The following is a 19505-nucleotide window of genomic DNA, read 5'->3' as shown; positions in this document are numbered from 1 at the left end:
CATGTCATTCTTTTCAATATGAAATTCAATTTTATCCTGCTCAAGACTAAATAGTGATCACTTCCAATTTCAAATCCTCTGTACACTCTGGTGTCCTGCACCAGGGAGAAAACATCACTATCAACAATAACATAGTGAATGAGACTTTTCTTATTCCTTGCCTTTTCTCTCAATGTGAATTTGTTCACATTTTTATGTTGGAACATGGTGTTAGTAATAACCATTCAAATGTAGTGAGCAGAAATCCAATAGGTATTTGCCATTATTATTAGCTTTGATCTTTTCTCCAAATTTTCCCAAAATATTTTTGTATGGCTGACAGTCATTTGCTACTCTGCTATTCAGATACCCAACAAGGACCAAATTTTCCTTTTTCATTGTGAGTTGCTTTTTTTCCTAATTAAAGCATCAAAAAATTTCTCCACTTCTACCTTAGTAGAACCTTCTGTGGGACCATAGGCACAAATAAGTCTCATGTGTAGTTTGTTTATACTTGGATAATGGAATTTAAAAGTACATAATTTCTTGCTATCTTTAATTTGTAATATAATCAAGCGTACAACTATCTATCTCTAATCCAGAGTATTTTAATAATAATGTGTGACACATTATTATTAAAATACTCTGAATTTTAGAAATCCAACAGCAAATACCTGTTGGATTTCTGCTCAGGACATGGACTGGTTATTACTAACACCATGTTCCAACATAAAAATGTGCACAAATTCCCATGGAGAGAAGAAGCAAGGAATAAGAAAAGTCTCATTGACTATGTTATTGTTGATAGTGATGTTTTCTCCCCGGTGCAGGACACCAGAGTGTACAGAGGATTTGAAATTGGAAGTGATCACTATTTAGTCTTGAGCAGGATAAAATTGAATTCCATATTGAAAAGAATAACATGTAAGAAATTTTTTAAGCGAATAAAAGTTGAGCAGCTCTCAGATGTGAACTGTTGACTAAAATACACAAAGATTATTGAAGAAAAAATGAAAGAGTTTGAGAACAGGAACCAAATCTTGGAGATTCAGTGGCAAGACTTGAAGAAAACCCTGATTGATTTTGCCAGAGAGGCATGTGGTGAAGTTTTCTGCTGGTGGACACAGAAAGTTAAAGAGGCAGTGAAGGAAAAGAAGAAAGCATATCAAAAGTTCCTGTCAAATAAGTCAGCTTGTGCTCTTAGAGAATACAGAGACAAATGCAAGAATGCTAAACACTGTGTAAAACTAGCTAAACAAAAGTCATGGGAGGACTTGGGCAAGAATATAGAAAATAAATATCAAGAAGGTGGCAAAATATTCTGGAGGTTGTTGAAGAAGCTTAGGAATGGAGGAAAGAGTGCTGTAAAAGGAGTTAGAGATGATAAAGTTGACATGAAAACAGGAGAACAAGATATCCTTGAAGTATGGAATAATTACTTTGAAAAACTGCTAAATGGAACAAGCAGTGATGACAGCACAGTGGTAAAAAACACTCAATGGGCATACAGTCAGGAATACATATCCATGCTTATACTTAAGTAGAAAAAGCCATCAAAGGTTTGAAATGTGGAAAGGCAGCAGGAGTAGATGATGTTCGACAAGAAATGCTGAAGTATGGTGGTATGAAAGTCTTACAGTGACTGCACTGCATAGTTCAGAAAGCGTGGACACAGGGACGAATTCCCATTGATTGGAGTAGAGCTCTCATGGTAGCCATATATAAAATGGGAAATAAAACAGAATGTGAGAATTACAGAGGTATTTCCCTAATGAGTGTTCCTGGCAAAATCTATGCAATTATACTTGAGAAACGGTTGAGGAGAATTGTGGAAGAAAAGCTTGGTGAAGAATATGCTGGATTCAGGCCAAATAGAGGCTTTGAGGCTCACATGTTCACTTTACAACAAATAGTTGAGAAACCATGGGAATATAACAAAGATCTGTATTTAAGTTTTGTCGATCTGGAAAAGGCATATGACAAGGTGTCAAGAGAGAAGCTATTCAATATGCTACAGTTATATGATGTCAATTGGGCATTATATCAAGCAATACTTAGTCTTTATTTTAGTTGTGGTTAGAATTGAAGAAAGTACAGGAAGATGGTTTAATTTTAAATCTGGTGTGAGACAAGGATGTACATTATCCCCTCTGGTATTCATTATCTATATGGATCACATTATGAAGGAACGTGCTATTAAACATGATATCAGAATTGGAGATGTTAATGTCAGCTCTTTGCTTTATGCGGATGATGTGATACTTCTAAATAAATCCACTAGAAGTTTGCAAGATTCCCCGACTAAATTGAATAACTGTTGTAATAGATATGGTATGAAGGTCAGCATTAAAAAGACAAAGACAGTGGAAATATGTAGAATTGTTGAAAACGTCAACTGTGTTGTGAAAAGGGAACCTGTGGAACAAGTAAAACATTTCAGCTACTTTGGCATGATTTTTAGTGAAGATGTTAAATTAAATATGGAAATAGACAACAGAATGAACAAAGCTGGTGTGATAGGAAGTCAATTGAATAAATTCATATGTAATAAGAGAAATTAGTCAGAACATTAAATTAGCTGTATACAAGATGGTGTTCAAACCAGTTTTAACTTATGGATCTGAGAGCTGGGTCAGAAGTGAAACACTTGACCAAAGACTAGTGACCGCAGATATGAGAGTCCTGAGAAAGATTAGAGGTGTGAACAGATCGCATCAATGCAATATCATATTAAAAATGAGGATATTAGGAAAGAACTTGACATTATCAGCATCCAGGAATGCATTAGCAGAGCTAATCTCAGGTGATATGGTAACTTAACCAGAATGGGCGAAGAAAGATTAGTAAAACGAGTGTTCTCTCCCACTTAGGCAGGAAAATGACCAAGAGGAAGACCAAGATATAAGTGGATTGATACACTACAAAGTGCCTTAGACAATAGAAATATAAGATATGATAATGTTGGAGTCTTGACAAGTAATAGACTGATTTGGAGGAAAATTGTAGATAGGAAGTTAGTAATGATGTAAATTTTTCATGTAGTATCCTATCCTGTACACCCCTTGAAGGTATATGTCAGGAATTTGATGATTATGATGATGACACCTTTTGTCAACTCATATAGGAAAATATGACTTTAGTATCACCACCTCTGTGTCTGGTTTCACCGATGAGACCTTTCCTTTAATGCATAGCATTATACATGTCTGCAAGAAGATCTGCTTTGCATTATGGGATACTAAGGCAAGTAATGAGAAGTTATACCACCTTTGCCACAAGTTGCCCCAGTTCTGAAAGATACTTCAGGTGCAAACTTAGTTTGCTTACACTTGGATTATGGATTAAACCAAGTACAAAATTTCTTGGTATCTTTAATTTATCATTCATACTAGATGCGCTCACTCATTCACTTCCCTGTGAGAGAAATACGTAGCTCTTACTCGTTTCTTGATTCGCAAAAAACTTAACATCAACGGATGCCCTTGCGTTCTCTTCCCACATTCCTTATAATGAAAAATTTCATCAGACAATATCCTATATTACCCATTCAGAAGTTTATAGACCTCTATTATATACCCTCTGTCCAAAAAGAAACCGAACTTTTCGAAAATTGAAGATGCTAGTGGCACCACCTGATGTATCTTTTTTATTGGCGAAAGTTCATGACATTTGTTTCATTAGAAGCTGAGTTATAGTACCAAGAGTGGCAGTCTGTTTTGTTGAATGGTCGGAAAATGAGTTTCCAACAGAGAGCTGCGATTGAATTTTGTGTTAAACTTGGTAAAACGTTTATCAAAATGCATCAAGTGCTTCAAAAAGCATACGGTGATGAATGTTTATCCCATACTACTCAACTTTGAGTGGTTTAAGCAACTTCAAAGTGGCTGTGAGATGCTTGAGGGCAATGAAAAGCCAGGCCTTCCAAAAACTGGACTGAGTGAAGTTAACATCCAAAAAGTGCATGATTTCATCAAAGAAAAACCGAAATCGTCTGTGAGATTGATTGAAGATGAATTGGGGATTCCAAAATTAACTGTGCACAACATTTTGATTGAGAGTTTGGGCCTTCGTAAATTGAATTCGCGATTTGTTTTCCACAAGTCGACCAATGACCAAAAATGTATCAAATTAAACATTGCAAGGATCTCATTTAAACCGCTTATTAGGACTCTAACTTCCTTGAAATGATCATTACTGGTGATGAAACGTGGTTTTGAATATTAGCCTGAAACAAAGCTCAGAGTGCTGAGTGGAGACCACCAGAAGAGGGCATCCAAAAAAAAGTCACTTGTAGAAGTCAAAAGTAAAGACAATGCTGATTTGTTTCTACGATTCCAAGCACATTATCCATAAAGAATTTGTTTCACCTGGCCAAGCGGTCAGTAGTGAGTTTTATCTAGAAGTTTTGAAGTGATTGATAGCAAGAATTCATCACGTACAGCATGAATATCATGACGACTGACCATTCATCAAAACACACTGTCATTTTGTCATTCTAGGCACTATAACTCGACTTCTAGTGAAACAAATGTCATAAACAGTTGACACAACACTAATGAAGGTTGCCGCTTTCAACAACAGAAGGATAGAACAGGTAGCGCTACTAGTTTCTTCTATTTTCGAAAAGTTCGGTTTCTTTTTGGACAGTAGCTGTATTCATTCCTCCCTCCCCTGTTAACCAGTCTGTAATCCACATACTTGTAATCTGCCCTCATAATCCCAATATAATCTTTGTAACTCTTCTTCTTTGCACCCTTTCCACAGCTTCTTTATCCCCTTGGAACCTGTGAGACCAAATCTGCACACAATAGGTGAAGTGCCATCTTATCAAGACCTTATAAAGAGGCAAAAGGACTTCCTTATCCTTACATGGCAAGGATCGCTTCAACATTGCCATTACCTCTGAGTTGTATTTACAATTTTTGCTATAATGAGGACATTAAGAAAGAACTTGACATTGTTAGCATTCAGGAATGTGTTAGCAGAGCTAATCTCTGAGGTGGTATGGTCACTTAAATAGAATTGGAGAGGAAAGATTAGAAAAACAAGTGTTCTCTGCCAGGGTGGCTGGAAAAAGTCCCAGTGGAAGACCAAAATATAGGTGGATTGATACAGTAAAAAGTGCCTTAGAAGACAGAAATATAAGATCTGATAATGTTGGAGTCTTGACAGGTAACAGATTGATTTCTAGGAAAATTGTTGATAAGAAGTTAGTAATGATGTAAATTCTTCATGTAGTACTATCATATCCTGTACACCCCTTGAGGGTACATATCAGGAATTTGATGATGAATTCCTATTCACCATTATACCAAGATCCCCTAGCCTCATCAGTTGCATGTAACAGAACACCGTAATATAATATGCTGTTGGAAATCTCATCATGCCAAAGTGCATAGCTTTACATTTACTACCATTAACCTCCCTACTGGCCGAGGTGGATGAAATAGTGAAATTAAATTGCACTTCTTATCCATGTTATTCAATAGGTGTTACAGAAACATATCCAGATTTAGCTGGATATCTATATATATGTGTCATGGCCAATTGGGGTATTAAACTGGCTTAAACTGGAAATATGGCCATTTTCATTTGCCCATATTTCCAGACTATTCAAATCATTATGTAAGTGCTGGATATCAGTAGCATCCCTGATTGTTGTGCATCATTGGCAAATATATGCATATCTCCTGTTGAACCCTCCCTGTTGTCATTAATGTATAGATTGAGCAACTATTACCCGAGAACTAAACACTGAGGTGCACCACTGGTTACTTTAAATCTGGCAGATTCATACCCACTGTATACCATTTTTTGACATCACTCTGTCAACCAACCACTTATCCAAGTCAGGGGATTATATTCCAATCCTATATTCTCCAGCTGATGTAAACTTTCATGTGGTATCCTATTAAATGCCTTAACAAAATTCAACATTATCATAGTGTATCCATTTCCTTTATCCAACTCGGCTGCAACATTGTTATAATATATGAACAATAGCAAAAACATGACCTTCTTTCAAAAGATATATTTTGGTGATTACACCACATTTTTTATTATTCAGTTATACAAAATACTGAAATAATAGTTCTCGGCAAGTTTCGTAAATCGTAGGATTTACATCTTCAGGGGGTAAATAGTATAACTTAAAGTTTAAACAAGAGAATTAATAAATACAAATCATAACCGTCTGGCTATTCATTAACTCAAATAACAGAATGCAGATATAAAACGTTATTGACATTGAACAATACTGGACGATGTCACGTATTCTTGTTCTCATTCATACAGACCGAGCTCAGATTGAGGTAGAATTTTTATTAGAGCTGACCACACTTGATGGAGAATTAAACCTTGATTTTTATTGCATTAGGTTGGGTTTTTTAGCATATTAGCAGCTTCTTTAAATTTTCTTATATAACTGTTGTTTTCTATGTATGACATCGTCGTTTTTTGCCAGAGCGTGTCCAGTGGAAGTGGTATGGAAAGCAAGACCCGTTTTTTGTTCTCTTTTGTATTGTATGTCTCTTTGGTTTCAGCCATGCGTATTTCTCCTGATCTTCCTGTCTGTCCTACGTAGCTAATCCCACAAGAGCAATGGATTTTGTAGACTCCTGGTTTTTTAAGAGGATGATGAGGTGGTTTTGGTGGATGTAGGAATCTTGAGATTTTTTCCATAGGAAGGAAGGTTACTTTTATGTTGTGTTTGTTCATTAATTTGGCTAGCTTATCTGTAACATTTTTGATATAAGGAAGCGAGATTGCGTTTTTGTAATACTGTTTTATTGTGTTGTTAGTTGGATTCATTTTAAGGATTCTCTTGATGGTTTTTGTTTCATATCCATTCTGTTGGATTTGCGTTAAGTATTTGTGTTAAGTATTTTAGTTCTTCATTACATCTTTCTTGTGTGCTGGAGATATTGTATGCTCTGTCTCGAAGAGTTTTAATTAAGCTTATTTTTTGTGAAGGATGGTGGTGTGAGGTTGCATTTAGAAATCTTCCAGTGTTCAGAAATTTAGAAATCTTCCAGAAATCTTCTTTTTGGTGTTCAGCATGGCTGAACACCAAAAAGACATACAATACAAAAGCGAACAAAAAACGGGTCTTGCTTTCCATACCACTTCCACTGGACACGATGTACTCTAGCAAAAAATGATGATGTCGTACATAGAAAACAACAGTTATATAAGAAAATTTAAAGAAGCTGCTAATATGCTAAAAAACCCAACCCAATGCAATAAAAATCAAGGTTTAATTCTCCATCAAGTGTGGTCAGCTCTAATAAAAAATCTACCTCAATCTGAGCTCAGACTGTATGAATGAGAACAAGAACACGTGACGTCGTCCAATATTGTTCAACGTCAATAACGTTTTATATCTGCATTCTGTTATTTGAATTTATGAATAGCCAGACGGTTATGATTTGTATTTATTAATTCTCTTGTTTAACTTTAAGTTATACTGTTTACCCCCGAAGATGTAAATCCTACGATTTACGAAACTTGTCAGGAACTATTATTTCAGTATTTTGTATAACTGAATAATAAAAAATGGGGTGTAATCACCGAAATATATATTTTGAACCAATTAGCCACAGAAGTCTACGCCTGCAATGACCTTCTTTAGTAAACCAATGCTGTTCCTTGCAGAATATAGCTTATTTCTCTACCTATCTCTGTATGCAAGTTCTTATCAACCTTTCTAAAATATTCACTGCCACACCAGAGATACTGATAGGTTAGTAGTTAGATGCATTCATTTTTGAAACCTTCCTTGAACAATGGAACTAACATATATTCTATTCCACTGGTGTCATTCATGAGCTGGCACTCAAGTTATACAAACATATGAAAGACCTAGCCAGTTTGGCTGAACATTCCTTTAGGATATGTGCTGATATTCCATTGGTCTCTATTGCTAAATTCTTATCCAAGTTATGCAACCACTCATTTTCATGCACCTCTAACTTTTCATCCAATGTAGTAGTAGCAGCATGTACACCATGTTACATACACCTCGTTGATGTCTTAGCAAAGTGAGCACTCATTAATTGAACAATCTCATTAGTGTAAAATTTTTATTATTATTAATTTTACTTAATTATTTTTTTATTATTTAAAGAATGTATGTCTACTGTGGCATTGTAATATCTATTTTATATTTATTTGATATTGTAGTTGCTTGAGTCAGTTCAAACTGTATATAAACTTCAATTTTTAATTCATGCAAAAAACTTGCAATTATTCTTCATCATTTAGTCTATAACCTTTGTTTTACTTCCTTTCCCCCTCTCAAGAGCTGTAAGTATGCTATTTCACGTGCTTGAAGTGTAGACTTAGGAAAAGCTTCTGGCTGGAACCAATTTCTTAATCTACCTTGCTGTATTTCACTTGTATTGATCTTTAAAAATTTATTTTTTTTCGTCTGTGCCATCAAGGATCACATAAAAGAATTGTTTTTCTTTCCCTTACATACAAGATGAACATTCAGCTAAGCACAAAAATTGCTCTCAATTTCTCTCTATCTCAAGCAACTTCTATTAATTAATCAGTCAGTTGTGGCTATCACTATTCTTAGGTCACACAGGTTCCATATTTTTATGAGACAGTGCATTGGCAAAACAAGAACAGGCAAGCTATTAACAAAACAAACATGTTTATTCATTCTAAGACAAAATATATGCAAAATTCAACAGCACATATCACGTGTCTGGTTCTAACTAAGACAAGAAGAGCACAGTGGAGACAATACATATCACGTGTCTAATTCTCTACACGATCATTTAAGCATTTCGCTCCAGCTTTAAGACAAAGAAATTATAAGTACACATAACTTTTCAGACACTTGGATAGATCTTAATGCACTTAAACTTCACTTGCGTTATAAACAGAAAAAGGCAAAACTTAAACCAAATTCAGTTTTAGCATTACACAACATTAGCAAATCTTTAAAAACTCTATATACTACTATTCACATTCAAATAGAAGTACAGCTTTCCGACTTCTCTAGTCCTTTCTATGCTAATAGATAACAGAACCAACATTCATCATTTGAACTCACAATCTAGGATATTAAATAAAATATTTTACTTACAATCTTGCCAGTTCATTACATAGTCCTAGATCCTAAAGGCTTATGGGCACGTTCTGCCTCTTCCCAGCAAAATTTCCGTTCGGGCACTAAGTTATGGCAGCATTAATTCAACATACACGTAGATCATCGAAGAATCATATGGTAGGACATCTTGAAAGGACCATCTCTGCTACTAGCGAACTTCCCATCTTTGTCGGAACTGTTGCTCGCGGGAACACAACTCTTCCCATCCTCAGAAAAAGGCTTGGCACAGGAACAAAACTTCAAAGCGAGAGCCCCTTTGGCCCCTCAATCTCTACCTTATATATCACTCTCCTGACCTTGGCCCTTCTTCAGATTAAAATTCAGATTAAAATTAAAACCCTTCCAGTAAATCCTCTGGGTTTACTGGAGGGGGTTTTCTCTGTCACCCATGCTATCATTGGGTTTTGGCGGGAAAACTCATAATCCGGTGACCTTCGCGATTGTCGCTAGCCTTAGGTCTATTTGCCTAATCCTGTCTGATCTTAATTTTAGTTACAATTCTTGTGGTTCTTATTTAAATATTCTAACAATTTGTTACCAGATTTAATACAGTCAAGTGAGTTATACGTTATTTTAATTACAGGTATTTTATGTAATTTAATTGCCCATGTAAAAATTGACATAGAAAAAAAACTTCTATTTTTATTCTATACAAGATTTTACATTAGCTTCTTACGCTAGAGTACCATCTGTATTCATTAAAGTTATTCTTACACGTTTATTCTTTCTTTTGCTTGCAGCATAATGATAAAATTCTTTTAGATTGCCTTTAGCCTGCATAGACAATTTCTTTTCATACTCCTATTCAGCTTTCTGCACAATACTTGTTACTTTTCTGGCCTGCACTTTATATATTTCAAAACTCCTCTCATTCTCATGATATTCTTTCAACATCATCTTCTTGTTGATCTCTTGCTTAATAAGATTGAACATCCATTTCACTTTCATCCTATTTATTCTTTGTACTCTACAGATATGTTGAGATATTGCCTCATTTATGCACTTTTTCAAGGATTCCCATGCATTATTGACATTTTTCCCATTCAGTAACTGATACCATGGGACCAAAGATAGTATTCTCCTAAGTTGATCATAATTTCTAGCTTTATAGTTCAGCATACTACTTGTTCTAATTGGAACATCAATATATTCAAATATTTCCCCAGAAAGCACGGCATGATCAATAACACCAATTGGTGGTAAAATAGTCATATTCTTAACAGACCCTTTCTGGTGCTTTGAACACATCTAACACTCTTTGATCTTGAGTTCTTTCTTTCACATGCTGCTTGAGAAAGTTGCCTCTCAGCAATTCAATAAATTCCTCTTCATTCTTATTATGAGATTCCTCTTCTACCCAATCAACGTTTGGATAATTAAAGTCACCCATAATGATCACTTGTTTAGTATACCCACGAGTCTAAATTGGCAGTGCATTTCATTGACCTGTGCAACTGAGCTGTCAGGTCTGTAGCAGAACCCCACCATATATTTCATTTTGTTAGCCTCCACTTCACACCAGATAGCCTCAAACTCACTGTTACATGGGACATTATTACCATCATTTTGTGTGTGTGTTTTCTACTCTACCCTAATCGAGTGGAAATTTTGGTCGAGTTATGCTAACTGAACTTAAATCACTTAATATCATTAATAGTACTCCCCCTCCTCTTCTGTCTGTTCTGTCATTCCTAAAAACAACATTCCTTAATTTTTTTTTAGCTTTTTTGCCTATTTATCTTTAAGAGTACCCCTTTTATGATGTCAGTGGCTTTCTACTCAATTTTTTAGGGCATTATTGATATTTTAAAGACGTAGGTACATGAAGAATATAAGGAAGGAATAATTTTGGACATACCTTTGTAGGATGTTCTTGGTTGTCTTCTTTTAGAGCAGCATCAGGTGTATAGTGATAAACATTTATATACCACTGCTGAAGTATGACAGAAAGGGAGGGGGGGGGAGCCAAAATGTGGAGACAGAAAGATGTGGGAGAATTGTGTATAAAACAAAGGTATGTGAATCCGAGTTTGAAGGGTGGGCTGAATTCTTGGGGAAGAAGGTGAAAGATAGAATGTTTTTAAGGGAAAGGAGAAGGACAGAATGTGATGAATCAAGATTAGGGGAGGAAGTAACGGGAGTGAGCTGTTTTGATTGAGTGTTCTTTGGAGCTTGTGGGAAAAGTGGAGGCTATGTCATGTTGGCTTAGTGTTTTTGTCTTGGGTTTATCTTTGTTGTTTTTTATTGGTTGGAATCGTGATCTAATTATTATGTTGTGGAGCTTCCAACTCTCAGGATTATATAGGAGTGGTGAACATTTATGGAGTTTTTGCCACATTTTATAGCTGTTGTTTCCAATATTCTAAGCATTGTTTCGTTTTCCTGTATGTCTACTATTACAGCTTTGTCTGTTCAAGGGCATGGGCTGCTAATTAGGTCAAGATTCCAACCAATGGAAAACAACACAAATAAACCCAAGAAAAATACACTAAGCCGACATGACATGGCTTCCACTTTTCTCACGAGCTCCAAAGATGATACTCAGTCGAAACAGCTCACACCCCTAATCTTGATTCATCATATTTGTCCTTCTCCTTTCCCTTAAAAATATTCTATCTTTCACCTTCTTCCCAAAGAATTCAGCCCACCCTTGAAACTTGGGTTTTAAATTCACATACTTTTGTTTTATATGCAATTCTCCCACATCTTTCTGTCTCCACATTTCGGCTCTCCCCCCCCCCTTCCTTTCTGTCATACTTCAGCAGTGGTATATAAATGTTTATCACTATACACCTGATGCTGCTCTAAAAGAAGACAACCAAGAACATCCTACAAAGGTATGTCCAAAATTATTCCTTCCTTATATTCTCATGTATCTATGTCTTTAAAATATCAATAATGCCCTAAAAATTGAGTAAAAAGCCAATGACATCATAAAAGGGATGCTCCCTAAAGAACAATTTGCAAAATAGCCATAAAAACGAATAATAGGTTTATCTTAGTTTGATATAATTGTCTTTAAATTGGTCCAAAACCAAGTGACAGAGAAAGTGGAAGAAAGCAGTTATTTAGATTTAAAAAGAATCAGTATCAACAGAGGTGAGCTACAGAATTATTTTTCAAGAAAATAATAAACTGTTGGAAAACAAGAGTCCTTGAAGACCCATTGCAAAACTATGGGGAAAAACAAAACAATATGATTTGATTGATTCAGCTAGAGAGACGTGGTTATTGCAAATCAATTCTAACAAATTGAAGATGTTACAGAAAAATATGAACTGGAAAGAACTAGAAAAGAAGTAGCTAACATTAGTATTCAACACTAAATGCAAAGATATAAACTTCTTGATTGGCAAGCAGTTTTAGTATGGTGATAAGTATATATATTTCAAAATGGGGAATTGGACAATGAGACTTATTTGTGGCTATTGTACAATAGATGGCTCTATTAAGAAAGAATTGGAGGCATTTTTGGAGTCATTTAGAGAAGGCATATTTATTTTCTGTATAGAAAAAGAAAAGTTTATTCTTGTTGGAGATCTCAACTATATGATAGGAAATAAACGCCAAACATATAGAAATGTATTGATAGAATGGAAAATATAGCAAAGCTAATAATAATGGTAACACCTGCTGGATTTAAACTAAACATATTTGGTCGTTTATAATTAAAATACAATTTTCTTTAATGCTGACCATAAAAACAAACATATTATAGCCTACCAGTTTCGCCAGCAGCAGGCTGTCTGGCTTTTTCAAGGCGTTTATGAAAAGACATAAAAACTAGTAAATGCAAATTTTTATTTACCTGCTGGATTTCTCAAGATACAGACTACTCATCACTAACACCATGTTCCAACATAAAGATGTTCATGAATTCACGTAGTTAGAAGAGACCAGAAAAGTTTCATAGATTGTGTTATTGTACATAGTAATATCTTCAGTGTTTAATTGAGTTATCGGTGTTTAATTAAACACTGATAACTCAATTTTAACTGTTTTTTGTTATTTACTTTTGTGTTTTGTTTTTTGATTCACTACTTATTCTTAAATAAATTTATAGGGATTTTCAATAAATGACAGGTTCCTTGAGATCTTGAAAAACACTGCTGATAGAAGCATTAGAAATTTGCTACTTCATGAACTTCAAGAACAGAAGCGTCTTTCTTCTGATGATCAAAAAACAGTTAACTTTCTTTCATCATTGGAGAATTTATATCCATGTAATTCATTTCAGTATGTAAAAGAATTATCTGAGAGGTAAGCTCATATTATGGAAATCAGTACTTAGTTATTTCTCAGCCAAAACACACACACACACACACACACACACACACAGGGCGTTTCAGGAGGAATAGTAAATATTTTGATACATAGGTGGTATTATTGATTATTTTGAGTAAAAAAAGTTCATATGAACATGTGTCCAATTGTCAGTGGATACAGCTGTTTGAAACACCTATAACTGGCATTGGTGGTCCGACAAAAATTCACATTCCACTGTAGAAACATTCCAACATCGCTTCTGTGTAAATGTGTGGTGTGGTATGATCGACAGTCACTTGATTGGGCCTGTTGTTTTACCAAATTGTCTTACAGGACTCAATTATCTACAATTTCTATAAACCAAACTTCCACTACAATTTGGAGGAATGTCCCTTGGCTACAATGATTGGTATGTTCTTTCAGCATGATGGAGCTCTTGCACATTATGGCTGTCTGGTGACAATATCTAAATCAGACTTTCCCTGAATGATGAATTGGCCGTGGTGGTCCCATTCACTGGCCACCAAGGTCTCCAGACCTCACTCTCTTAGAGTTTGGTTTGTGGGGATGGATGAAAAGCAAAGTTACAAAGAAAAGGTAAATACAAGAGATGAATTAATTGCTCGCATTATAGATAATACTGACCTCATAAAAGAACATCAAGATAACCTCAGAACAACAACATGTACTATTGCCACATTTCAGAGTGCATTGAGGTTGGCAGTGGAATTTTCAAACATTTATTATGAACTGTAAATTATAGTACTTGTCAATTATTTGTGTTTTATATCATTCAAACAGTCAATAAATGCAAATAAGTCATTTATTGTTCTTTAATATCTCTCGTGATAGCTTTTTACGTGACAATTTTAAACAGCTGTATCTCTGCATTTATTGGCAATTGGTCACATTTTTATCTGAACTGTTTTATGCTACCACTTACTAAAATATTTACTAGTGCTCCTGAAAGAAACAAACATCAAAATTATAATATATATATATAGTTTTATGAAAAATATTGAATGACTAGAACCGAGATTTAATTAAAAAGGTTTTAATATAAACACACTACTAGTTTCGGCCTGTAACAGCCTTCTTCAGGTGACATTATAAAAGAAAAAACACTAAACATTGAGGGTTAAAAGACTATGAACATCATAGACAGTCTTTATACATAATTAGCATTAAAACGTTGTATTTGAAGCTGTTCTTTCATTTGTTGCATTGTTGGGAGAGTGCGTGCTTGCTGCATCACGTGAACGCCAGTACATGATTACAGCTGAATGACTATCCGGGAGGTTGTAGCTTAAGTTGTTATTTAGATGAACAGGATTGAAGATGATTTCTCTCGATTCCACAATTTTTCTCTCTATTTCGTCACTGCAACGGAAGATGTTTGTAGATTTTTCCCAGCAGACTTTGTGACTTTGGTTATTATCATTAGGATTAGCTGAGAAGAGGATATGACTTGATAATGCACTTGCTCGCTGTCTCTTGTAAGTAATGTCTCTCATGTGTTCTTCCATACGCATTTCGACAGATTTGTCTGTCTGCCCGAAATAAGGAATATCGCAGTCACATAATATTTTATATACGCCAGGGTATTTGAGTTGATGATGACAAGGTTTTGGGTGGCTAATTAAGGAACGGATCTTTGGAAGTGGAGTGAACATGGTTCTGATATTGTATTTTTTTAAAACTTTTGCTAATTTATGTGAAACAGTACTTATGTAAGGAATAGATATATTGCTTTTGAATCTATTTGTTTCTTCTGAGTGATGTCTGGGAGGATTAAGAAGGAATTTGTTAATGATTTTCTTGGAATATCCATTAACTTCGAAAGAAGTTTTCAGATGGTTTATTTCTGTAAGCAGTTCATTTGGATCATCAAGAAGAGAACGGGCTCTATGTCCCAAGGTGGAAATTATTCCAAGCTTATGAGGAGGGAAATGATGGGATTGACTGTGCAGATATCTGTTGGTATGTGTGGGTTTTCTATATATCGATATTTTTAGTTTACCAGCAGAAGAGCGAGTCAGTTTGACATCAAGAAAAGGCAAGGAATTATCCGTTTCAAGCTCAGCAGTAAACTTAATACTTTGATGTTGGCTATTGAGATGTTCGAGGAAAACCATAAGGGATTCATGTCCATAGCTCCAAACAATGAAGACATCATCCACATAGCCTTGGTTTCAAAATCTTCTAAGTAAATATTTGCAAGAACAGGAGATAAAGGATTATCCATAGCCAGTCCATGATTTTGTTTGTAAATATTATCTTGAAATTTGAAGTAACCGGACCTGATGCAATGTGTAAGCAAGGCTAACATTTTTTTGGATAACCTGTCCTTGAGTAATGTTAGGACTTCATCTGTTGGGACATTAGTGAACAAAGAAGTTATGTCCAAACTAGCCATGATGTCATTTTCATCAACTGTAATATCCTTGATGTATGTAACAAATTCTGTAGTGTTCTTGATAAAGGAAGGTGATTTCCCTGAAAAACTTTTGAGGTATTTGGCAAGGTATTTTGAAAGATTGCATGTAGGAGAATCAATAACTTCTACAATTGGGCGTAATGGGGTGTTCTCTTTATATATATATAATTATATATATATATATATATATATATATATATATATATATATATATATGGGGTGCTTAAGGGTCAAAGCTGTATAACTGAGAGGAGACCTTCACATAGCCTTTAAAGGAATGTGGAGAACCGACCAGGGCTTCTGACCTAATGTCCAATCCTCACCTTCTCGTGGTGCACCCTGTTGGCTATCTACTTTGATACTGAACGAACGAGGATGGGCTTTGGCAATTTGGGATTTAGCCGACCAAATTGTATTCTTATTGGTTAAACCAAAATAAAAAATGATGGTACAACATGACAAAATTTCATGCCGGCTGGGGCGTCGCCCGGTTAAACAAGGCCCCCGTTGTTTTCGCCAGGGAACCAGGGCGAACAGCGAAAAGTCAGCTACTGGAACAAATCTGAAAACAAACCCCAACTCAACATCACCAGAGTTAAAGATCGGTACTATCAACGTAAGAAGCCTGAATGGCAAAGAAATGGAACTAGCTGAGGAATTAGATAAGTACCAGATCGACATAATAGGGGTGACTGAAACAAAAAAGACCAAAACTGGTGAGATCTTTCTGAGCAATAAATACAAAATGTTATATTCAGGCAATGACAATCAAGGAAAAGAAGGAGTAGCCATAGTATTCAACACAAAATACGAGGCTAATCTTCTTGAATGGCAGTCAGTCTCAAGTAGAGTAATGTGGGCAAATATGAGAATGGGGAACTGGACAATGAGACTTATTTGTGCCTATGGTCCCACAGAAGGTTCTACTAAGGTAGAAGTGGAGGAATTTTTTGAGGCTTTAGAAAAAGCAACTGATACAATGAAAAAGGAAAAGTTGGTCCTTGTTGGGGATCTAAATAGTAGAGTAGGAAATGATTGTGAGACATACAAAAATATTTTGGGAAAATTTGGAGAAAAGAGCAAAGCTGATAATAATGGCAAATATCTGTTGGATTTCTGCTCAGGACATGGACTGGTTATTACTAACACCATGTTCCAACATAAAAATGTGCACAAATTCACATGGAGAGAAGAGGCTAGGAATAAGAAAAGTCTCATTGACTATGTTATTGTTGATAGTGATGTTTTCTCCCTGGTGCAGGACACCAGAGTGTACAGAGGATTTGAAATTGGAAGTGATCACTATTTAGTCTTGAGCAGGATAAAATTGAATTTCATATTGAAAAGAATAACATGTAAGAAAGTTTTAAAGCGAATAAAAGTTGAGCAGCTCTCAGATGTGAACTGTAGACTAAAATACAGAAATATTATTGAAAAGAAAATGAAAGAGTTTGAGAACAGGAATAAAACCTTGGAGATTCAGTGGCAAACTCTGAAGGAAACATTGATTGATTCTGCCAGAGAGGCATGTGGTGAGGTTGTGTGCAAGGATAAAAAAATCAGAACTCCCTGGTGGACACAGGAAATTAAAGAGGCAGTGAAGGAAAGGAAGAAAGCATATCAAAAGTTCCTGTCAAATAAGTCAGCTTTTACTCTTACAGAATACAGAGACAAATGTAAGAAAGCTAAACAGTGTGTAAAACTAGCTAAACAAAAGTCATGGGAGGACTTTGGCAAGAATATAGAAAATAAATATCAAGAAGGTGGCAAAATATTCTGGAGGTTCTTGAAGAAGCTTAGGAATGGAGGAAAGAGTGCTGTAAAAGGAATTAGAGATGATAAAGGTGAAATGAAAACAGGAGAAAAAGATATCCTTGAAGTATGGAGTAATTACTTTGAAAAACTGCTAAATGAAACGAGCAGTGATGACAGCACAGTGATAAAAAAACACTGGCCAGGCATGCAGTCAGGAATACATATCCATACTTGAAGTAGAAAAAGCCATCAAAGGCTTGAAATGTGGAAAGGCAGCAGGAGTAGATGATATTCGACCAGAAATGCTGAAGTATGGTGGTATAAGAGTCTTACAGTGGCTGCACTGCTTAGTTCAGAAAGCCTGGACAGAGGGACGAATTCCCGATGATTGGGGTAGAGCTCTCATAGTACCCATATATAAAAAGGGAAATAAAACTGAATGTGAGAATTACAGAGGTATTTCCCTACTGAGTGTTCCTGGCAAGATCTATGCCAGTATACTTGAGAAACGGTTGGGAAGAATTGTGGAAGAAAAGCTTGGTGAAGAACAAGCTGGATTCAGGCCAAATAGAGGCTGTCAGGATCAGATCTTCACTTTACGACAAATAGTCGAGAAAGCATGGGAATATAACAAAGATCTGTATTTAAGTTTTGTCGATTTGGAAAAGGCATATGACAAGGTGCCCAGAGAGAAGCTATTCAATACGCTGCAGTTATATGGTGTCAATGGGGCATTATATCAAGCAATACTTAGTCTTTATTTGAGTTGTGAGTCAGCAGTTAGAATTGAAGGAAGTACAGGAAGATGGTTTAATGTTAAATCTGGTGTGAGACAAGGATGTACATTATCCCCTCTGTTATTCATTATCTATATGGATCACATTATGAAGGAATGTGGTATTAAACCTGATATCAAAATTGGAGATGTTAATGTCAGCTCTTTGCTTTATGCAGATGATGTTATACTTCTAAATAAATCCGCTACAAGTTTGCAAGAGTCCCTGACTAAATTGAATAGCTGTTGTAATAGATATGGTATGAAGGTCAGCAATAAAAATACAAAGACATTGAAAATAGGCAGAATCATTGAAAATGTCAATTGTGTTGTGAATGGAGAACCTGTGGAACAAGTAAAACATTTCAGCTACTTAGGCACAATTTTTACTGAAGATGGTAAACTGAATATAGAAATAGACAACAGAATCAGCAAAGCTGGTATGGTGGGAAGTCAATTGAATAAATTCATATGGAATAAGAAAGAAATTAGTCGGAACACTAAATTAGCTGTATACAAGACTGTGTTCAAACCAATTTTAACTTATGGATCTGAGAGCTGGGTCAGAAGTAAAACACTTGACCGAAGACTAGAGACCGCAAATATGAGAGTCCTGAGACTTGAACAGATGGCATCAATGGCAATATCATATTAAAAATGAGGATATTAGGAAAGAACTTGACATTGTCAGCATCCAGGAATGCGTTAGCAGAGCTAATCTCAGATGGTATGGTCACTTAAATAGAATGGGAGAGGAAAGATTAGCAAAACAAGTGTTCTCTGCCAGGTTGGCAGGAAAACGACCCAGAGGAAGACCAAGATATAGATGGATTGATACGGTACAAAGTGCCTTAGACGATAGAAATGTAAGATCTGATAATGTTGGAATCTTGACAAGTAACAGACTGATTTGGAGGAAAATTGTAGATAGGAAGTTAGTAATGATGTAATTTTTTCATGTAGTACTGTCATATCCTGTACACCCCTTGAGGGTACATGGCAGGAATTTGATGATGATGATGATGATGATATATATATATATATATATATGATTATCCATTGTATTTACTCGGTATGAAGATATGTTCATATTTTTTACTGACTGAATTCCAAGAATTAGACAAACAATTAATTTTATTTAACACACAATATGTTTCGTCGGAAAGCCGACT

The 19505-nt window shown here is 35.5% G+C and overlaps 1 protein-coding gene across 3 annotated transcripts in view; it reads left to right on the top strand.

Moving 5' to 3' along the window:
• The window catches only part of LOC150098264 (spatacsin), an 891110-nt gene that overhangs the window by 197035 nt on the left and 674570 nt on the right, over nt 1-19505 (top strand). For all 3 annotated transcript variants that reach the window (XM_090406151.1, XM_090406152.1, XM_090406153.1), the window contains exon 10: nt 13164-13360. In XM_090406151.1, the coding sequence (XP_090262277.1) occupies nt 13164-13360 (197 nt within the window). The remainder of the gene's footprint in view (nt 1-13163; nt 13361-19505) is intronic.

Source organism: Typopeltis vanoorti, chromosome 16, assembly GCF_054136105.1.
Source record: "Typopeltis vanoorti isolate ZY-2024b chromosome 16, IOZ_Tvanoo_1.0, whole genome shotgun sequence".
Taxonomy (NCBI): domain Eukaryota; kingdom Metazoa; phylum Arthropoda; class Arachnida; order Uropygi; family Thelyphonidae; genus Typopeltis; species Typopeltis vanoorti.
Note: the sequence above shows the minus strand (reverse complement) of the source record. Positions and strands in the feature narration are given on the sequence as shown.